Source organism: Danio rerio, chromosome 13 (genome assembly GCF_052040795.2).
Source record: "Danio rerio strain M-AB ecotype USA chromosome 13, GRCz13ab, whole genome shotgun sequence".
Lineage (NCBI taxonomy): Eukaryota > Metazoa > Chordata > Actinopteri > Cypriniformes > Danionidae > Danio > Danio rerio.
The window spans coordinates 40,295,302-40,319,736 of record NC_141033.1 but is presented as its reverse complement, the minus strand read 5'-3'; the positions used below and the strand labels follow the sequence as shown (position 1 = coordinate 40,319,736).

General features: G+C 35.3%; 1 protein-coding gene across 9 annotated transcripts in view; it reads left to right on the top strand.

Annotated features, from left to right (window-relative positions):
* Positions 1-24,183, top strand: part of eys (EGF-like photoreceptor maintenance factor) — a 531,033-nt gene extending 506,850 nt beyond the window's left edge. For 6 of the 9 annotated variants that reach the window (XM_087277990.1, XM_087277983.1, XM_087277988.1 and 3 more), the window contains 7 exons: positions 8,296-8,478; positions 11,280-11,446; positions 13,030-13,174; positions 15,475-15,649; positions 15,732-15,904; positions 18,335-18,496; positions 21,186-22,831. In XM_087277990.1, the coding sequence (XP_087134116.1) occupies positions 8,296-8,478; positions 11,280-11,446; positions 13,030-13,174; positions 15,475-15,649; positions 15,732-15,904; positions 18,335-18,496; positions 21,186-22,378 (2,198 nt within the window). In that variant the 3' untranslated portion in view covers positions 22,379-22,831. 9 annotated transcript variants of the gene reach the window in all.
* Positions 24,184-24,435: the final 252 nt, after the last annotated feature.

Genomic DNA, 24,435 nt, shown 5'->3' with positions numbered 1-24,435 from the left:
CAATATCGTGCATCCCTAGCTAAAACTATTAAAAAATACTGAAAACAACAAAATAAAACATCTAAGGCACTTGAAAAGTAAGTATAAATAATTAATTCACCAGATGACTTGAATAGCTCTATTTGGAAAGCATTTAAAATTTTATATTGACTGAAATGATGTCATAGGCCAGATAATCTGCATAAATGTAATTTAATTTTTGAATTTTTGGTGAGTCTAACTGTATTTTCAGATGGCACTAAAGAGGATTTTGCATCGGAACTATTCGTATTCAGTTAGCAGGGCAGGCAACATTTCGAGCAATATTATTCAATATAAATCCTAAATCAAACCAAAAGTACTTCAGGAGTAGTTCATGTGTTGTTGCTCTTTGGATAAGGGATTCATAAAGATAAAGAACAAAATCATAAGTCCAAGGCACTCAAAAAGAAAGTGAACGTTTTTTAAAAGCCTTTATTGATATGGCTAGTTCATTAACATCTGGTTACCCTGATAAAGGCAAGTGTTGCCGAAACGCGTAGGTGCTGTTTTATTAAATAGCCATATTGATAAAGGTTTTTTAATTTTTTTCACTGACTTTTAGAATGCATTAATTTATGGTTTTGTTGTTCATCAGTATTTTTCAATAGTTTTAGCTTGGACTACACGATATTGGAAAAATCAGACATTGTGATATTTAATTTTTCTGCCACATTTATTGTGATACGAATATAATTATTTCACCAGATGACTTGAACCGCTCCGTTTGGAAAGCACTCATAATTTTATATTGACAGATGATGTCATAGGCCAGATAATCTGCAAAAATATATATATATATATATATTTTTTTTTTGGTGCAAAAATCAAACTGTATTCAAGTACAAGTTGAATAATCAAATGTAAGCAAATAAAACTGCATAGTCTTTATTGTATAAATGTTAAATGCAACAAATGTTCATTTATTTAATTTAGCTTACCCAGTTTACCTGTACCGCATGTCTTTGGACTTTGGGGGAAACCGGAGCACCCGGAGGAAACCCACGAGACTGCAGGGAGAACATGCAAACTCCACACAGAAACGCCAACTGACCCGGCCGAGGCTCGAACCAGTGACCTTCTTGCTGTGCAGCGACAGCACTACCTACTGCGCCACTGCAACAAATTTTCATTATTGAAATTTCGTGTACACAAATAACTTAAATACACTTGAAATCTTAATCCTTTAAAACAAAGAGTGCTTGTTTGCTTTGTTTTTAAGATCTACAACTGTAAGATTTCAAGAGTATTTAAGTTATTTGTATACACTCAAAATTCCTGAGGGATGAACAAACCGAAGCTGAATTTGACATTGCAGATCCTGCAATGAAGGATCACATCGCGATATTGATGCTGAAACGATATATTGTGCAGCCCTAGTTTTAGCCAACATGTTTATTTTATTTATTTTTATTTCTATCTGAGAATCGTAAAATCATCTTACCTCTAACCTCAAAGTTACATCCGGCATCAAAGTTAGCATTCAGCATCCAGAGGCATGCCGATAAATTGATCTTGCGATTGATCATGGTAGGCTTTTTACATTTATTTATTTTGTTATTTGATCTTGATTTGACAAGCTTAAAATAAATACTTTACATAACTGTAACTTCAAAGATTTTTTTAAGAAGTAGCACTCAGAATCCACAGGCAGTCCGATAGATTGATCTTGCGATTGATCCTGTGAGCTTGTCTTGCTGGAAGCAGTTTGAGGCGTCAGTGGTGTTTAAAGGACACACACCGTGCTCTCTGACGCACTGTTAACATCACACTCACCTAAAATAGACTCATAACATAATGGCACATCTGTCCTAAACCGCCTTAACCCACACATCATGTGACTTCCTGTATTTTCATTCCATCATCACCAGACTCTGCATCAAAAGATTAAAGAATCATCTCGTGGAAAGTGTTTGGGATCAAACAGATTTCGTTTTGTGAGGAGTTGCTCACATGTGCATATTTTCAATCTTGTGTCTTTATTTATTTTGTTTTTCTGTGTGTCATGAGGAAAGGAAATCAGGAAATGCTAAATATCTCCAAGTCTAGCACAGAGCTGACAAAACGCTATTTATTTTCACCAGAGCAAAATCCTTGCGCACAAACAGTTGTTGACTAGAACGAATGAAAATAAATGGATGATACGTCACCTGTAAAAACTGCTTAGGAGGTAGAGGTTGTGTTGTTTTCCAGCACCACAATAATACAGCAAAGAGAAGCATGCAGTGCCTTTGCATGAAAATCATTCGATATGGTTATTTAAGGTATCTTTTGTACACTGTCATATGGGATACAGACATCCATTGAGAGTGTATTTGTACTGCACAAAATTTAGGTTCTAACAAAGCATCTGAATGTTCAATTTCGGCCAAGAAAATAAACCATCAAATTGGCAAATAGAGTGAATTTTTTTAGCTTTGTTCATTCTGAAAAATTCACTAGATAGTGTTAGCAACTACAGGAGCAAAGATCAGTAGAAGACAAACTTTTGCTGGTCTAAAATGTTATATTCCTATTACAGTGAAAAACTGTATTTGACTTTAGTATGTCAAATCTATTACAAATATGGCGGCGCTACTGATGCATGCTCAGGGCCGCCAAATTTGTACAGTGCTCCGAGGACAAATATTATTCAACCACACTAGTCAATTGACTAACGCCAATGTGAAGATGTTGGACTTTAGCACTGTGTAGGGGTGTAATAAAGAGAAAACAAAGAAAACAAAACACGGAGGCAGAACATTTCAAATAAGATTTCGTTTTTACAATTTTGTATGTTACAAACATTTTTGCTAAACAAGTATTGATGATAATACAGTCTCTTACTGCACTGACCATAAGGCAAAGTAGTACCAACTCGCAATTAATACTAGGTTTATGCTAGTTTTGTTGAATAAAATCAGCAAATAATGTTAATTAAATATGACAACAAGACGCTGCGATGCCAGAAACGTATTATTGTCGGCTAAGTGAACGAGTCATTCATAATGGGGATTCGTCAGGGAGTCATTCACAAACGAATCGCTCTCTCCGTTAGAATGAGAAGTGAAAGCGAGAGAGGGGGTGTGTTTCAGGACATGGATTAGATCAAATTTAAAAGGGAAAGTGGATGATACATTTCTATGCACATAAACACATGCTCTTTGTTGGCAATGCCCGTGCGATCACTTACCAATCGATGTAGAAAAGTGATGTACAATTATAATTTTCGTAATTTAAAAAAAATACTTGCATAGTGACCACTGGGAAAACTGCCGATCATAGATAAATGTATATATGTGTATATCTCTGGCTCTGGATGGCCGCAGTCCTACACTGCACTATGGTCCCACATCCATTTCAAAGGAGCTGTACCCTAAAATGGCAGCTCTATTGATGCATTCCTTCCAAAAGACAACAATAGCGTTGGCAACATCTAATGTAAATTACAATATTGAGTTACTCCCCAAAAACTAGTTGCGCTACTTAGTTACTTTTTATGGAAAGTAATGTGTTACTTTTAAGTTACTTTTTCATACCTGCCTGAGGCTTGATCTCTTTCAGAACTTGCAGTATTTTTTTTTGTCGATACATTGTATAACCTACACCTTTACATTTAAAAAAAATAATAATAATTTAAAAAAATTGAATAATGCTACCTTCTGAGAACTTCCTGATGCTACACCTGCCATACTGTATATACAGATTTATGAAAGTTGAAGCAATGTGTTTGCTACTTTTGTATTTTTGACTTATCAGTTGAGTAAAATCACTGTCCATTGAGACAATGCCATTTTCTTCCTTGTGTTGAAAATAATGAGAATACCTCCAACCCAAAAATTCAAGGCTCTGCCATCTTGGTTTCTGTCTGTTTCCACTGGGAGATCATTCTCTCGTTCAGTGTGATTCAACATGATTACTCATTTTAGTTTAGCAAACTGTTTTTTAAAAGTGAATTTGTAAAAAAAAAAAAAGTAACTCAAATATTATTGCTTAATTTTTTTAAGTAGTGCGTTACTTTACTCATTACTTATCAAAGTAACATTACGTATCTTACGTTACTTGTGATGCGTTACTCACAACACTGTACATCATCATCATCATCATTTTTTTTTTTCTTCACTCTCCTATTGGTGAAGAGTTTTTTTTTTTGCCTCTCCGCTGTTTCCTTCTCTACAGTTCAGGATCTGTAGAGCTACACATCAATGAATTTGCTCTTCAGTGTTTGGACTCTCAGTAATGATTTTAAACCACACTGAACTGAGCTAAACTGAACTGAACTTAAACACTAAAAATGGAACTACCCTGATCCAGTTACTATGACCATTTATGTGAAGCTGCTTTGACACAATCTACATTATAAAAGCGCTTTACAAATAAAGCTGAATTGAATCATTATGTAACCGGAAGCTTGGACTTGAGGCTTGTTCAGAATTAGGAGACATTGAAATATCAGGAGAGTTCCAAATGAACTAGTACTTCCACCAAACTTCTGAGGTGTGCATTTGATGGACATATTTGCAGTAAGTTCCCTGATAGGCCACAGAAATGATTAATGAGTTCAAAATAAATAAATAAATAAATCACCTAAAATGTGATTTCTGTTTTCAGCTTTTATTTCTTCTGTTATATTGAAGATGTATTATATTATATTTGAAAAAATGTTGTTAGACCTAAATTAATTGAATAGTTACACCATATGAAAAAACTATAGTAAGTTATACTATAACTTATAGTATAACTTACTATAGTGAAACATTATATAGTAATGTTTGAACTATACTATAATAAAACATTTGAATTCATTTATTGAGGTGATTCTATAATTGCCATGTTAACACAAAAATTATAGTAGGCTAATACAAACAAATCACCCAATACTATAGTTTTCTACAATTATTCATTTATTTTCTCGTCGGCTTAATAAACCCCAGATTTATTAATCCGGGGTCGCCACAGTGGAATGAACCGCTTATCTAGCAAGTTTTCACATGTACCGCATGTCTTTGGACTGTGGGGGAAATCGGAGCACCCGGAGGAAACCCACGCGATGGCAGGGAGAACATGCAAACTCCACACAGAAACGCCAACTGAGCCAAGGTTCGACCCAGCGACCTTCTTGCTGTAAGGCGACAGCACTACCTACTGCGCCACTGCCTCGCCCTCTACAATTTCAGAGCATAATATACAGCAGTACACCATAATTGTAAAAACTGAATTTTACTGTATGTACTGGTTAATCAGGTAAAGATATTACAGAATTTTATCGAACTTTTTTGACATAGAATTATGAATTCTCTAATACAGTATAATGTGCTTTAGTATCCTTAGTATAGTATGGCTGGTGACACGGTGGTTCATTGGTTAGCACTGTCTCCTCACAGCAAGAAGGTTGCTGGTTTGGCCCCCTGGCTCGTTCAGTGGAGTTTGAAAGTTCTCCCCATGTTGGCGTGCTCTGGTTTCCCCCACATTCCATGAGCTATAGGTGGATTGAATAAACTAGATTGGCTGTAGTGTATGTGTGTGAATGAGTGGATGTTTCCCAGTACTGGGTTGCAGCTGGAAGGGTGTTTCATTCTGCTTTGATGACCTGATCAATATAGGGACTATGCTGAAGGAAAATGAATGAATGAATGCTAGTATGGCTCAAAAACACAACAGTTTTAAGCTACTAGGCTATATATTTTTTCATGTGGGGTGTTATTTTTCATATGGATATCAGTGTGAAATATCAGAATGTGTGGATATCAGAATGTCTTATTTTGCATTCAACGTAAAGAAAAGAAACTCATAAATGTTTGGAACCACTTGAGGTACATTTACATTTTGGAGTGAACTATCCCTTTAAGTAGCCTACCAGAAATCATTTTTTACTTCAAAAATGAACAGAAATCACATCCTTACCCAGCACTGCAGTATATCTTAGGAATTGGCGTTCTCAAAAACTTCCCCCGTCCGATTAATAAATGGCGGGTTTATTAATGAATTTCACTTGGAGCAAGAAGACGTAACTCAGCATATGCAGCATATCAGAGAGCCATTACATGACACCGCGAGTTAAGAAATACAGCTGGACCCATCAAGCCATCCCTGCTAAAAACGCATTCTAGTCCTTCATTAGGCGCTGTGCAAATAAACCGTGACAAGGTAATATATTTGCAATTTCAAAAGGCATCAATAATTCAAGTGGAGAGAATGGGAAAGAACTTCAACGCTGCTGTAGAGAAATCCTCCGGAGACACTGCACAGTTCATAAAGACAAAATGGGGGGTGTAGAAAACTCTTTAGGTAGCACTTTTATTTCGCTGGATAAAAAAGTGTAAATGCTTAATGTACCCAAGCTGAAATGTGCCTGAGCGATGCTTGATGGACCAGAGGATTAAATGTTGAAATTTAGGACGATTTTCTGCCTCTGTAAATACATTACAGCAGCAATTTCATAAATTCTGAATGATTTTAGACGACCATTGTCCATTTACAGAGTAAAACAGCAAGGAATTACAATGGATAATCATAGCACCAGCATCTTCCACCACAGGAAATAATAATAGGTATGATTTGACAACAGCGATATGTGGTGCAATATCGCCATCGCGCGGCTCTTTCTAGTACTGCTGTTACTTTACCTCAGGTAAACTGCTAACTTTTTACAGATAAATATCATACAGTTAGTACAGTACATTTCTTCAGTATAATTATAGGTTACTGTATACTTAAGCGTCGATATTTAAGTCGACATTTCACAGAATGTTTCGCAAATGTTTCCTACAGTGTAACATTTAGCCTACTCTTTCGAGCTGCATTGTAGGACCTTCATCTGGACTCTTCTACAAGTTTTGATGCATGTATTTTTATTTATGTTTTAGCTTGAAGTTTGTTTGTTTTTTGTGGTCGTTTTTAGGAACAATTTTTAAACATTATATTGTCAAGTTGGTCTTGTAAATTAGTATAAAAATAACTGGTACCTGCTGAAAGAGACAGCTTAAACCTGCCGAAGGTTTGGCTTGTTTTGCCATTGGCTTGTTTTAGCTGGTCAATCAGCCTGGTTTTAGAGGGGTTTGGCCTGGTTTTAGTCTGTCAGACTGGAAAATGACCGGTTATATCCAGCTAAAACCAGCTTGTCCAGCCTGGTTTAAGCTGGACATTGCTGGTTTTGGCTAGTCAAGCTGGTTTTAGCTGGTAATCGCCCAGCCTGACCAGCTAAGACCAGGCTGGAAATGGTTGGAAACCTGCCTGGAAATGGCCCCTCTAAAACCAGACGGGTCAACCAGCTAAAACCAGGCAGTTTTTTCAATTGGGAATGAGTTGCCTATACTTTATTTTATAACTATATCTGGAATTAAAATGTAACTCTTATTAAATTTGGAATTAAAATAGAATAAAATTGTGTAAGTAACCTATAGCTAAAATAAATTATTTACCATTTTTGTTGTGTCACCATTAAACATAAGGCTATCATACCCCTGATTTGTATTGTTCATTCATTTTCTTGTCGGCTTAGTCTTTTATTAATTTGGGGTCACCACAGCAGAATGAATCGCCAACTTATCCAGCATATGTTTTACTCGGATACAGCGGATACACTTCCTGCTGCAACCAATCATCAGGAAACACTCATACACTCCCATTCACACACATACACTATGGACAATTTAGCTTGCCCAATTCACCTATAGCGCATATCTTTGAACTTGTGGGGGGAAACCGGAGCACCCGGAGAAAACCCACGTAAACATGAGGAGAACTCCACACAGAAATGCCAACTGGCCCGGCCGGGGCTTGAACCAGCGATCATCTTGCTGTGAGGCGACTGCGCTACCCATTGCGCCACAGAGTCGCCCATGTGTATTATTATTAGCATTATTAATATGTACATTATCTTTTGGCATTATGGTGATATAAATATTTCAAAAATTAATTGTATTTGGCAACACAATGGCTCAGTGGTTAGCACTGTTGCCTCATAGCAAGAAAGTTGCTGGTTTGATTCCCGGCTGGGTCAGTTGGCTCTCTGTGTGGAGATTGTATGTTCTCCCCGTGTTCGTGTGAGTTTTCTCCAGGTGCTCTGGTTTCCCCCACAGTCCAAATATATGTGGTACAGGTAAATTGAGTAAACTAAATTGGCTGTAGTGTGTATGGGTGTTTTCCAGGACTGGTTTGCAGCTGGAAAGGCTTCCGCTGTGTAAAACATATGCTGAATCAGTTCACGGATCATTCCCCCGATGACTAAAGTGACTAAGCTGAAGGGAAATAAATGAATTGTAATGTAATATTTTTTTTTTGTAATTTATTTTGCAGCTATCAACATCACTCGGCCCAAGTTTAGTGGACTTGATGAATTTGGATACTCATCGTATGTGGCTTATCCATCTATTCCCAGTACGGGCCATTTTTATGAATTTCACCTGAAGCTCACCTTTGCCAATAATGCCTCTGCTTTGAGAAACAACCTCATTCTCTTTTCCGGGCAAAAGGGACAAGGTGGGTGAAAATGGGAATACTGTATTTTTATTTTATATTTATTTCCCCATCTCTCCTTATTCACTTCGATTTCATTGCATCCCTCTGTGTTTATGATATAATGCGGTATATAGTGGATTTTGAAAAAGAAAACAATAGCTGGATTCATAGCTTGGCTGTAAACGTTTTCCCAGCACTGGTGAAGGTCATGTTAGAGAAAGTGAGGTTCAGAAATAGTTCACTCAATAGGAGATATTTATGCAGCAGCTCTTGTACAGTGCACTGTAAGTCCAAAACACAACAGCAGAGAGAATGTATCTGTACACACAATGGGGCAATGATTTTTATTATCTGTCATAATAAAAAGATCTGTTATGCATTAGGTGGCTAAAGAATCTCAGATGAAAGTGGATAAATATTGGCCAAAGAGATCAAAGGAGACTAAAAATACCTGTCATTTTAATCATGGCAAAAAAAAGTAATAATATTTATGATGATACAAATGAAACATTAAAATTATTAATATGGATAGGTTTTCCGATAAATCATCTGTTGAACCGCATCCCAAAAGATCTATTGGAACCCAAGATTTTCACTAAAATCAGTCAAGTTTGGTGAAGGAAAAGTCATGGTTTGGGGTAATATTTAGTATGGGGGCTTGCATCAACAGCCTGAGGTATCAAGACATTTGTGCTACCCTTTACATAACAAACCACAGGAGAGGGCAAATTCTTCAGCAGGATAGCGCTCCTTCTCATACTTCAGCCTCCACATCAAAGTTCCTAAAAGCAAAGAAGGTCAAGGTGCTTGAGGATTGGCCAGCCCAGTCACCAGACATGAACATTATTGAGCATGTCTGGGGTAAGATGGAGGCATTGAAGATGAATCCAAAAAATCTTGAACTCTGGGAGTCCTGCAAGAACGCTTTCTTTGCCATTCCAGATGACTTTATTAATAAGTGATTCGAGTCATTGCAGAGATGTATGGATGCAGTCCTCCAAGTTCATGGCAGTCATACACAATATTACTTCTTCTTCCACTGCACCATGACTTTATATTCTATTGTGTACATTATTTCTGTTTAGGGATAAGACTTTTGTCTGAGCAAAGTCAGACCTTACTGTCCTAATTAAATAATATAAAATCAAGGCATGATCATATTTTATTTTGGTAAAATAAGCATAATCTAGAGGCCTTTTATAAAAGCCACTTTTGATCTTAATGATCAACTAGAAGTCAAGTTATTATTTGTTTTTCCTAAAAAATTTAATAGGCAACAAGACTTTTGTGAGGTAGTGTATATATTTCTAATATATAAAATATATGGTGTTGTTATTATTATTATTATTATTATTATTATTAAATAAGTATACGCATAATAAAATGTATAAATATCAGTCATATTCAAATAACATACATTTTTCAGGAATGATAAATCATTGAAAATGAAATATGAAATGTTTCTTTATCTGGTGATAATTCAGCTCTGTCATCATATGTATTAAATATTTCTTAATATTACATTATTTCAGATAAGTTATTTTATCTTTAATTATATTTCACGTATTTCAGTTATTCCTACTGAATTTATGACAAATCAGTAATAAGTAGTAAAGTTTTAAGAGTAGTATATAATGAATACTCTAAATCAGTTATTTTAGGAAAAATCTTATGTACAGTATATTTTAAATCTAAAGTTATAAAATATCTTAATTCATTTTCTTTTTGGCTTAGTCCGGTTATTAATCAGGGGTCGTCACAACAGAATGAACCCCCAACTTATCCAGCATATGTTTTACACAGCAGATGCCCTTCCAGCTGCAACTACCACTGGGAAACACCCACACACACTGATTCATACTCATACACAACAGACAATTTAGCTTACCCAATTCACCTATAGCGCATGTCATTGGGCTTGTGAGGGAAACCGGAACACCCAGAGGAAACCCACGCGAACACAGGGAGAACATGCAAACTCCACACAGAAATGCCAACTGACCCTCGAACCAGCAACCTTCTTGCTGTGAGGCAATCGTGCTACCCACTGCGCCACCGTGACACTCATGAAATATCTTCTTTAGCATCTTTAATATTAAAATTTGCTCCTAAAGCAAACATATACTGCATTAAGGTTGTATTTACTCGAAAACGAGACAGAAATACTCATTAAAGAACTTATTTTCTGCAAAATGACACATGCCTCTTTCCAAACTCCGAAATTTATATCCATAACCAAAAGCGACAAATCAACATCCTGTTAAAAATGTCATTCAGAAGAGGAGACCTGTCTTTGTGAGAGACGTTGCATCTCGGTCAAGTTTCCTCATGCCTCCAGCTCCATCTGCAATTTATTTTAAGGTCAGTTTCGGTGGCTGCTAACTGACACGTCACTGCTACGAACATGTTTAATCAAAAGACAGGCAGCTGAATAAAAGCGTAAGGGGGGTATGAATCTTCCTCAGTTCAGCGAGTGTCTCTCGGGATTATAGTTTAGGATGATTCATCGAGGGAAAGAGAGAAGAGGACAGCGCTGTGAATAATGAAGCAATTGTCAAGGGAGCTGAGCAGCATGGTGCAGGACCAAAATCAAAAAGAAGGAATCAGAGAGGATGAGAAGGCAACTTTTCACCTGATAAATGGTCAGATAAATTAGATTCAAAAGAGAAATAAATGACATTTTATAGATGGTCAGTTTGGCCTGAACCACCAGTCAAAGTTTGACACTTTGTTTTGTTTATTTCTGAATAGAATAAATCCCTGATTTTTAGACCCCACCTAATGTGCTTTTTGGATTTGGTGTGTTTTTGTTTGTAATGAAGGCCTCAGTGGAGATGACTTCTTCGCATTGGGGGTTCGGAACGGCAGGATTGTTCATAAGTATAATCTCGGTTCGGGTTTGGCAACAATAATCAGCGATCGCCTAAATCCGAGGATCAACATTCACACAGTGCACTTTGGAAGATACCTGAAAACTGGATGGCTGAAGGTGTGTTTTGGAAAATTTCAGACATCTTGATTATTCACATTCATTGAATTTCACAATCATTAGTTACAAAATGGACCCTTTTCACAAGCCAGTTATGACGCATTTTATGGTCATCAGCATCTTAAATCCTTTGAAGTTTAAAATTTTTTAACGTATGAACATTTATATGTGTTTATGGATGTAGCATATCATTGTTGCTTCAAATTACAAAAAACAACTCTTATGCGAGATATGTTTCTAATGCAGCATCTATGGGAAAGGAAAGTAAATTTGACGTTATTCTCTACTCAGGTTGTCGTCTTCATCTAACAATTTTATTTCTATTTTCTGAAAGTTATAACATCATCGTGGCGTTTTACTTTTATTATTTGAGCAAATAAGATTTAAAAAAAAACTATTTGCTGTATTCCCCCATTCACTGTGCTCTAAGTTTTCCCAACTATAACAACTTATGCTACTGAGAACACGGAAGTGTGAAAAAGGTCTATTATTTTGTTTTGTTTGTTTGGTTCACTTTAGGCACTTCAATGCACAACAAAATGTGTTTTTTGCAAGTTACATGTCCTTTCACTGGTCAGACCACATCTGTTAACATTCACCTGCATCAATTAATACAATTTATTGACAACTTTACAGGCTTATATTGATCCATGATTATAGGTATGATAAACGATATGTACAATTATACACATAGGATATAATTTATTATATGTAATCAGTCAATTTTGCAAACATGAATAACATTTTAAGATGAACAGGTGCTCTTTAATTTTTACCTGAAATAACTAATCATTTTTTACTCAGAGAATCAGACACTACCATATTGTTTATGTTTACTGTTATGAGCTATGATATTGCTCGGTTTGTTGGTCCGTTGAGTCAGATTGATTTCTTCAGTTAAATGAGTCCAGAGTTGGTTTTCATTCTGGCTGAGACCTTTAATATATAGCGCTTAGAATATTTGAGTACACTCCATTTTTAACAATGCATTTTTTTATCAATTTCTCAGTGAATATAATATAAATTAGTGCATTTAAACAACAGTTTTATTAAATATATATATATATATATATATATATATATATATATATATATATATATATATATATATAAAAATAATATTTTAGTCTTTAGAAATTTAAAGATAATATATTAATGCAAAATATTGCAACAAAATTGAAAACTACAACATTTCAACATAAAAAACTGATTGATTTTTGCAATTTTTGAAAATGTTATTTAATATTTTCCCTAACATATTAATTTGGGCTACTAATTTTTGAAACAATATTGTAAGGTATTTAGTTAGATTAGCTCCAGATTTGGCTTTAGTGCTGCCTAAACTAATGTACAGTTGAAGAATTATTAGCCCCCTGTTTAATTTTCCCCAATTTATGTATTTATGCAAACATGCAGCATAGGTGATTTACATGAACAAATTTTTTTTGATTTTCTTAAAAAAACTAAGAAATTACTTGTCATTTCCTGTTCTGACGCAACATTGTTTGTTTGTTTGTTTGTTTGTTTGTTTGTTTGTTTGTTTGTTTGTTTGTTTGTTTGTTTGCTTGTTTATGTTTGAGCAGGTTAATGGACAGAAGAGGAGGACAGGTACATCTCCTGGTCCGCTGATGGGTCTAAACACCTTCAGTCAGCTCTATATTGGTGGATATGAAGAATACACACCTGAGCTTCTGCCTCCGGGCTCTCGATTCCAGAACAGCTTTCAAGGTGCTGTGTTTATTTACTGTTTTTTTGTTCATTATTATGTTGTCTTGATCCAGATCATCAGCTCAGTCTTTGTTACTGGGATCGTCTGTTTGAGTCGTCATGCGTAGAGAGACTGAGGTGCGTGAATTGAACTTCAGCTTATTTTCAGAACATCTGTTACTCTGATGGGACTCAACCTTGTGTGCAATGTGTGAGCAACCATTCGTCACAAAGCTTTATTACAACAGATCTTTATAAAGCTAACAAAACATGTTGTTTGCTAGTTGCTTTTTTCATTGTCAGGGAATTGCTTGTTAAAGGAATAACTTTCATTCAGTCAAAAGAGTCTGTAAAAAATAATGAGCAAACGAATAATAAAATCAATTATGTTTGCATATCTGTAATTATTAGAAATATTTTGTCTTTTAAAATTATACAGGTTTTAATAAAAGACTAGCAATTTAACTGATTTAATAAAGAAACTGTCTAGGTGAATAACTGTCTATGATTTAGGAAATGTTAGAATTGTTGGCGTTTGACTTTCTGTGCAACCTCAACATCATTTAACATATTTGAGCTGATGAAAAGTGGGCAGAGATTTCTCACTGTATCTTTTCATTTAGTCAATGTTATTAATGAGAGCTCCAGATTCAATTTGTATTCTCTGTTATCTCATAGCATCATTTTAACTAATCCTTCAGTTTACAGTAATTCACTTAAGATGGAAGTCCGTTGGGCAAATGAAATAGTTTCACAACAGCTATCTTGAGGCATCTCCAACTGCAAATTAAACTGTTGCAATGGCTTAATTGTGTTTTTAAATGGTTATTGACTTACTATTGAATTATCTTTTGAGTTTAATACCCATTTCAGAATATAAACCAATCTAATAGATCTCAGGGCACATGTACACAAAGTCTCTTTACATTCATAAAGTTCACCTCTATCAGCCACTCACTGGATATTAAGTTTTCTTAATGTTATCAGAATAGAGAATTATTTTTTAACATCAACAATCAGACTCATGGACTTTTGTACTCATTTTTAAAATATTATCAAATATTATCAGACATACTGTGAACATTTCCTTGCTCTGTTAAACTTAATTTGGGAAATATTAAAAAAAAAAAAATCAATGAAGGGCTAATAATTCTAACTTCAATTGTAGATAGATAGATAGATAGATAGATAGATAGATAGATAGATAGATAGATAGATAGATAGATAGTTAGATAGATAGATAGATAGATAGATAGATAGATAGATAGATAGATAGATAGATAGATAGATAGATAGATAGATAGATAGATAGATAGATAGATAGATAGATAGATAGATAGATAGATAGATAGATAGATAGAATTTCCTTGCTCTGTTAAACTTAATTTGGGAAATATTAAAAAAAGAAAATAAATCAATGAAGGGCTAATAATTCTAACTTCAATTGTAGATAGATAGATAGATAGATAGATAGATAGATAGATAGATAGATAGATAGATAGATAGATAGATAGATAGATAGATAGATAGATAGATAGATAGATAGATAGATAGATAGATAGATAGATAGATAGATAGATAGATAGATAGATAGATAGATAGAATTTCCTTGCTCTGTTAAACTTAATTTGGGAAATATTAAAAAAAGAAAATAAATCAATGAAGGGCTAATAATTCTAACTTCAATTGTAGATAGATAGATAGATAGATAGACAGACAGACAGACAGACAGACAGACAGACAGACAGACAGACAGACAGACAGACAGATTGATCTGTGCAAAAGCTGCCGATCCGCTGGTGTGAAAGGCAAATGCCTGTGCCCTGTTTCTGCTTTCCATACATCCTGTGCACGCGCTGTTCACGTTCTACTCCCTTTTTTTCGTGTGAAACAGGCATTATTCAGTTTCTCATTAAATTGTGACCAATCAAATGCTCTCTGTTATCTGGCATGCCCCACCCCCTTTAATATGCTTCATATTTAATGCGCTTGAGCTCAACCACTCTCACTGGCAGAGCTTTGATAAAACAAAACTCTATTGGCTGTTTTTAAAGGGGAGAAGCTACACTATGTGCCACCCTCTCCATGTTTTGGTTGAGATTACATCAAACATCGAATAAAAATGCACATTTCAAAGCACTTCACAGAACCTTTGAATATAAATATCAATGTATTTAAAAATGTATTTCATTCTGGTTATCAAAAGCTATGGCTAAGCATCAATATAAAATCATTTACGTTTCCAGGATCTTAACAGACCCTGGTAAACATGAACATGGGAGCATGTAAATGATACATATTCTTTCTCTTTGATTTTAAAGGCTGCATTTTCGATATGCTGTTTCGGACGAGACAAGATGGCAAGTTTCATGCTCTAGGAGGGCCAGACATCAGGCCGCTGTCAGGACGTAATGTGGGTCAGTGTGGCGTGAATCCATGCAGCCTGGTCTTCTGCCATAATGGAGGAACTTGTGTGGACTCTGGATCGTCTGTATAGTAAGACCTCAGAAAAAACAAATTATGTTAGGGAATGACTGACAAACCTTATTAATTCTCCGTATTTGGCCTTTCCCTGCAGCTGTCAGTGTGTGTTTGGATGGAAAGGTGCTCTTTGCTCAGAGAAAGTGTCGTTCTGTGATGCTGAACACATCCCGCCGCCTTTCTGTGCTCGCGGCTCCACCTGTGTGCCCCTTTCGGATGGGTACACATGCCAGTGTCCTCTGGGCTCTGCTGGACTCCACTGCCAGCAAGGTTAGAGTCACAGAGGGGTCAGCAGATGGTTCAGAGAGAGTTCACATGTTGAAAAAACGACAATGGAATAATAGTTTCAAATACGCACTTTTGCATATTACCGTCTCATTCTGCTTTAGAAAAACTAGAGATTAAAGAAGTTTCTCTTTACATTTTAAAAAACAGCCTAGTTAAAAATTGAATGCATGACAAACATTTTTTATTTGAAGTTGAAATATTAGTTTTAGGGATCACTTCATATATAGAAAAAAAATTAATGGGCCAATTTCAAATTGTAAATCTTTTGAAAAATACTGGGCTCTATTTTAACTATCTAGGGCATGTCCGAATACACTTTTGCTATTTTAAGGACTGAAAAATATGTGTTGCACCCTGGCGCATAGTCTAACAGGGTTGTGCTTATTCTTTTAATGAGTCATGGGTGTGTTCTGAGCATATTGTGCATTAAACAAATCAGAGTCTCATCTCCCATTCCCTTTATGAGTCAGTTGTGTCGCGCCATGATGCATTTGCTATTTACATGGCAGACTTTGTAAGTAGAAAACTGAACGCTTCACTAGCGAGTTGATCAAACTAGAATAAAGCACGAGAATAAAGAATGAGCCTCCTCCATTCGGCCTCTTTACTTTCTCTCTACTTTACATTTACTCCTTTACTTTCGTGGAGTAAGGAAACAGTGTTGTACACACTCCTTTGAAGACATTCATTAGCCTAAGTGCAAAGATTTTTTTTTAACTATTTCTAAATTCAGTTCTAATTTCCACCAAACGAATAAATGAACAATAACATTGAAGTGTGGTCAAATAACGGAGTTCTATCCAAACACACGTCATATTCTTATGCCTCATATGGGGATGTAGATGTCTCCAAAACCTGACAGGTGGGCAAGTCTAAACTTGTTTTTATGAAACAAATACAAATACTTACAATAATAATAATAACAATAATAATAATAATAATAATAATAATAATAACATTATACAAATTCAAACGGTCATGAATGAACTGAAAAAGCACCCCAAGACGAGACTTGGAGGTAGGGGTTTTTATATTTATGTAGAAAATAATTATAACATTTTATTCCTTTAATTTTTATATGTAAAGATATTTGTGTTTTGCTGTGTGTATTAAGCAAATGGTAATTGTTTGGACCTGCATAGGCACATAACTAACATGCTCTGCGCTGGACTTTAGACGAGCTTTCAGTTGGTCAGTGCCACAGTCTATTTCAGTTTGTCAAAATAGCAACGCGTCAATAATGCGCCTAAACATGCCTCCTTTTTAGAGCAGAAGACCCATGAGTCCGCAAAGTGGTGCAATTTTACGTGAATATTAGGGTTTCACTGGTCTAAAAATAGCAACAAATCGTGCGATTAAAAACATGTCTTGCACCTTATTGCGCCGAGTATATGTTAGAGCCCTATAAATGTCTTTACTGTCAATATGTATGTGGAATTTACCCTTTACTAAAAAAATATATTTTAAAAATATGTGATATTGTATGCTGTAGTTTCCATGTATCTTTTTATACTTCTGTGTATTTGTGTCCACTGTATCTTTTTATATATGTGTGTGTATCTTTATTTGGTTTTAGTTAAGCATAGTTATTTTCTGCTGCCATTCTATTTATTATTGTAAAAGAGCAAATTGTTGCCTTAAATTATATTTTTTGTTGCCCATATGTCAGTGCAATTCTACATTTAAGTACTGAGTAATATAATCAAGTACATGTGTTTGGTATAAAGGGTGGCACGGTGGCTCAGTGGTCAGCACTGTTGCCTCACAACAAGAAGGTTGCTGGTTCGAGTTCCGGCTGGGCCAGTTAACATTTCTTTGTGGAGTTTGCATGGTCTCCCCATGTTCACGTGGGTTTGCTCTGGTTTCTCACACAATCCAAAGACATGCGGTATAGGTGAATTGAATAAACTAAATTGGCAGTGGTGTTACTGCGTGTTTGAATGTGAGTGTGTATGGGTGTTTCCCAGTACTGGGTTGCGGCTTAAAGGGCATCCGCTGTGTAAAACAAATGCCAGAATAGTTTATTCCGCTGTGGTGATCTCTGAAATAGAGACTAAGCTGAGGGATAACGAATGAATGAATTTGTCTGGCATAGGGTAGGAGTAGGGTTTGGTTTAGGTTTTAATCGTAAATGTACATAGTTATGCATAAACATATGCAAATTATGCATGTTTTACTTTTATTAATACAGTAAGTACATATAAGGTGTAACAAGGATGCTTTAAAATAAAATGGTAAAACATTTATTTTAAAAAAATGTACTTATTTAATGCATTAAATTTCCCACCAGACACTTCACTGCTTTAGAGTCCCATAAAACACTTCACAAAATAACTTAAACGAGCTCATGGAATTTTAAACCGTAAATCAACAAGACTGCACTTTTTCTCTTTCCCTTTATTTCTTTTCCAGCTATAACTATCAGTGACCCCTTCTTCAGTGGGAATCAGTCATCTTGGATGTCATTTCCTCCCATCAACATAAGGCACAGAACGCATGTGCAGCTGCAGTTTCAGACTCTTTCTCCAGAGGGAATTCTGTTTTACACCGCTCAGCACTTGAGCACTCATTCTGGTAAAGCAGCATCTTCACTCTTGACTTACATTACTCACAATTAATCCATTTAGGTGTATCTTTATTAAATATATTAATATATACAGTTGAAGTCAGAATTATTAGCCCCCCTGAAGTATTCGCCCCCTGTTTATTTTTGTCCCAATTTCTGTTTAACGGAGAGCAGATTTTTTTTTCAACACATTTTTAAACATAATAGTTTTAATAACTTATTTCTAATAACTGATTTCTTTTATCTTTGCCATGATGACAGTAAATAATATTTTATTAGATTTTTTCCTAGACACTTCTATACAGATGTAAGTGACATTTAAAGGCTTAACTAGGTTAATAAGGTTAACTAGGCAGGTTAGGGCAATTAGACAAATTATTGTATAACAATGGTTTGTTTTTTAGATTATCGAAAAAATATATATAGCTTAAAGGGGCTAATAATTTGGACCTCAAAATGGTTCTTAAAAAATGTAAAAACTGCTTTTATTCTAGCCGAAATAATAGAAATAAGACTTTCTCCAGAAGAAAAAATGTTATCAGACGTAATGTGAAAATTTTCTTGCTCTGTTAAACTTAATTTGGGAAATATTTAAAAAAAGAAAATAAAATTCAAAGGAGGGCTAATAATTCTGACTTCAACTGTATGTTTAGGTAATGCGCAGATTTTTTATATTTTGTCGCCATTCTTGTTTTTGTAGAAATCGCTCACTGCATTTTGTGGTTAGAAAGAATAGGAATCATAGAAGACATAAGGGTTATTTTAACCTTGATCTGAACCAAAAAAATCTAATATAAATGCATCGTTTTAACTTAAAGCAAAGGATCATAGCCTGACAGAGTACTCTATTCCAGACAAAACCAAGTCTCATCCGTTTATTTTTTGTTTTATAAACCATTTTACCTGAATATACTTCACAGTTGACAATAAAAACTGCTTATTCAAAATGCACTCAACTAAAATATAAACAGCCTTTTTGTTTTCGTCTTTCAAAAGAAGCTAAACTCAAAAGTTCTTTAATCTTTTTCTGTGCACACAAAAGTCCTATTTATCTCAATTATTGGTCCAGTTGAAGTCAGAATTATTAGCCCCCCTTTGAATTTTCTTTTTTAAATATTTCCCAAATTAAGTTTAACAGAGCAAGGAAATTTTTACAGTATGTCTGATAATATATTTTCTGGAGAAAGTCTTATTTGTTTTATTTTGGCTAGAATAAAAGCAGTTTTTAAAAAATTTAAATCCATTTTAAGGACAAAATTATTAGCCCCTTTAAGCTTTATTTTTTCAATATTCTACAGAACAAACCATCATTATACAATAACTTGCCTAATTAACCTAGTTAAGCCTTTAAATGTCACTTTAAGCTGTATAGAAGTGTCTTGAAAATACCTAGTCAAATAATATTTACTGTCATCATGGTAAAGATAAAAGAAATCAATGATTAGAGACAACTTATTAAAACTATTATGTTTAGAAATGTGTTGGAAAAAATCTGCTCTCCGTTATACAGAAATTGGGGAAAAAATAAAAAGGGAGGCTAATAATTCTGACTTCAACTGTATATTGTGATATAAATGCAATTTCAGCAGATGATTTGAATAGCTTTTAGAATTCATAATTTTAGATCGATTGGGATGATTCTGTAAAGGAAGGGTATCTGCGTAAAATATTCTTTAAATTACAAGCAAAGTTAAATACAACAGAGAAAAAATGCAAATAAACAATTAGTTTGGATTTTCTGGGGTAGTATTCAGCATTCAGAAGCAAAAATTAAATAATCAGCGTATAACAACACTATCGTTTTAATTAAATAGTTATATCATGTATAATTAGTCATTAAGCTACAGATGTTTCATTTATTGTGCTCAAATGGCTTAAAATTGCTTCAAATACTTAGTCATGTCTTAAACACACATGCAAATGATAAACTTTTACTCTAAGGTAAAAATATGAAATTACTCCACTCCAACTGTAATGTCTGGTCTACTACGGTTTCAACTACATTGCAGATCCCTGCGATCAGTGTGCGAATTATACACTGTCGATCAGGGGGGTTTTCAGTAGTAGTTTGGTAACATGCTTCAGTGAATCAATTTATGAATGTTATTAAATTACATCTATTAATAAAATGTGTACATCTGCAATGTTTTGAGGGATATTTGGTGACTATTTTAGAGTGTCTATTTTTTTAGGCTACATGCAGATATAAACACCTATTTTAAAAGAAACGTGTTTTGTGAATACTTAAGATGACTATCAGTGCTCTAGAACTGCAAGTTTCAGATTGTTGAATGATATTTTTTCTAGCATTGAGTGGTACGATTATGCATTTACAATGGTATAAACTGTTATGGGGGTCAAATTAATATTTATAATATACATTTTTACTTATTAATATTTAAGATATAGATCAGAGGTCAGAGAAAGCTATTTCTTAATATTAAAGGGCAGACCCCCCCATACATCTTGTTTTGATGTCCTTCAGGGAGGATCAAGCCTTAATTAGGAGGGTCAATCCCCCCAAACCCCCCTGTAATTCGCACACTCTCTGCGATGTGATTATTGCGGACTTGCACATTGCGACATCAATGCTGAAACGATATATTGTGCAGCCCTAACAGGAACCAAAACAAAATGTTCCTTTTATATTTTGTTGAGTGTAACTCTAACTAATTCTTCTCCTCTGCCCTCTTCAAGGTGATTTCCTCAGCATATCCCTGTCTGCTGGCTTTCTGCAGCTCCGCTATAATCTGGGGAACCAAACTATTGTATTACAGTCTCCGAAAGAGTTAGATGTGACCGGCGTGAGGTGGCACACAGTGAAGGCTGGCAGAGAAGGCAACAGCGGCTTCCTCATTGTAGACGGTGAATCTGTGACCAGGAACTCTTCGGAAGGCTCAACAACTCTTGATGTTGGCGCAAATATCTTCATCGGTGGTATTTCTTCACTTAACACTGTGTCAATAGATGCAGTGGAAAAGGAGCTAGTGGGATTCACAGGCGGCATTCGAGAGGTTGTAGTCAATGGGCAGGAGCTTGAGCTTACAGAGACAGGAGCGCTCGATGGAGCCAATGTTGGCGACTGGGACGGGACTGCGTGTGGGTATAAGGTTTGCAAGAACGGTGGCCACTGCCATCCATCAGGTGATTTTTCGTTTACATGTATCTGCCCTTCACTGTGGACTGGTTCACGATGCCAACAGTCCATTCAATGTCTCAATAATCTTTGTCAACACAATTCTGTCTGCATCCACAACTCAACATCCGCTTCATATTCATGTATGTGTTCTTTGGGATGGACTGGGACTCATTGTGACAGAGAAGTAACACTGAAGACCATCAGGTTTATAGGAAACTCTTATTTGAAATACAAGGATCCGAAGTACAACTCTAGGAATTTGATGCACACTGAGGTTTCACTGAATTTTTCTACTTCAGCAGGAGACGGATTGATCTTTTGGATGGGGAAAGCGGAGAGCGAAGATGATGATCATCTAGCGGTTGGACTGCAGGATGGTTATCTGAAGATTTCGGTCAATCTCGGTGAGAGAACCGCACTTCCTCTTGTATATCAAAACTCTTTCTGCTGTAACTATTGGAATTACCTTTCAATAACGCACAATCGGACTCTCATCCAGGTCTATGTGAATGAGGAAAGAGTCATTTTTGAAGACATCGACCCTTTCGAACAGTACGTAGCTGTCAATTACGGAGGGGTGATTTATTTGGGAGGTTTTGAATTGAACAGAGATGTGGCATCGGTTACATCTGGTGTATTCACTAAAGGGTTTGAAGGGAGTATTAAAGATGTTTTCTTGTATCAGGACACCAAACAGCTGCAGTTTCTGCAAACCTGTGAAGGTTTCAATGTCTATCAAGGAGAAGAGTAGGGGAAAAAAATGATTGTGGTTATTTTGCTATCTCGATGTGTGATTTGAGGCATTCAAGTCTAGAATGGAATTGGAGTCGTTTCACATACACATTAAATAGGACAATCGTGGTGGCAGTTTTTCAAGAGGGGAAACCTGTTGTTTATCACTGGTGTAAAATGATGCTGTGACAGAGATGTGAGGTGGTAGAAGTGATCCTGCATAAGTGATGCTTATGTAAGGTAGAGAAATACTCAACATTTTTTTAGTTTGATGGTCTAAAATGAAGAGGTAAACATTATAGAAGGACATTTTTGTGCCTCTTATTGAATTACCTTTTTTTAAAGGGATAGTTCTCCCCAAAAATGTACATTTATTTTATTAATTTCTTTCTTTGGTCAAACACAAAAAGATATATATTGCTTAAAAAATAATAGGAACACACAGTTTTTTCCAATTGTTTACAAACAATTACTTGTACTTCAGATACAATTTCTACAACATGTAACTAATGCACCAACCCCCTGAACCAATTCTGCCAAACTACAAGCACAATTCCGGCTTTACACTCAAATTGCAGGTTTACAACACACTTTTTTCAAAACACTACACACAATTCTCTGCATTTTACACAATTTTCATGCAGAAAATCTTTTGTTTTCACAAGGAACACACTGTCATTCAAAATTGTATAGTCAGTTGCTTTACTTTACATACTAACTCATCAAATGAGTAAACACTTGTCTCAGAGTTTCAATTTAGAAATCAGAGCTCATCTGGATCATAACTGGTTCTCTGCCTGCCCACAATTTTTAGTGGTTTATCTCCCTCCATATTCTCCATTCCTCAAATGTATTGAGGAATTGTTTTTCTGTCTGGAAATGGAAAATGTATGACTAAAATCCACACACACGTATACCCCTTTTCCAAGCAATAGCAGTTGATGCTTTTCATGGCTGGATTCGCCATGCAAGGTGACATTTCCCCCACTGCTTGGCCAGACCAAAACAGAAAAGAGGATGCAGTATAGCTGTTTTTATATTTTGGTTTGTTTTTTACTGTAACTGTATTCTGTAAATACTTCTGTTGATGGTAGACAACGTTATCTACAACTTTGTGTTGGTTAAGACGAACACTGTTTACACTGTATTTCTGGGGAAAATACAGTAAAATATATTTGGTATTTGTGTGTTTTGTATATAACAATATTCTGAAATATTTTGCAGAAGAATTGAAGAGTTTTGCCCAATGTGTGTGTGTTTTGTGATTTGTGTGTAGAGTTCTGACAACATGAGACCTGCTTACAGAAAATGTGTGTAAACAATTGGAAAAAACTGTAACACAATGTAACAATGGAACTAAGTGTTTTCTTTTTTTGTTTTGAGCGGTATATTTTGAAGAATGTTGGACATTAACAGCCATTGACACCCATTATACCAACAACAAAAAAGAATGTCAATGGCTGCAGCTTTCTATGGGGTGGGGTTTGGGTAGACTATCCCTTTAAAGTTAGAATAATAGCTTTAATTATATTTATATATTTAAATAAATAATGGGGTGTTCTTTCTAAGTATTCTTATTTAGGTATTGCTTGTACAGCATTTTATTACAAACATCAAAACATAATGACACTTGCCACAAAATAGGGCTTTGAATTCTTTTTTTTTTCTTTTTTTCTTTTGAATAAATGGTCATAGGGTAAATCTAAATGGTTTGCTGCTTTTACTAACCGTTCAAACAGTGTTGAACAATTTGCTGTTTATATAAATAAACATTAAAGTTTATGTACATTTATTATGTATAATAAAAGTGATTTTGGTAATAGACCTCTAATGCCTTGTCTATCTATGTTTAAATGAAAGAAACTACTTTATTTAATGTTTTGTGGTGTCATTTTGATGAATGTAATGTAACGTGTGTATTTATTTAGCGCAGTTATCCTGTATGGCCATACACACATACAATCATGGGTTGAGGAGTGGTTTCTCCACATCACCAGCAGTGTGCAGCATCCACTTAGATGATGCAATGCCAGCCAAAGGACAACGGCACCAGTGCACTTACCACACAACAGGTAT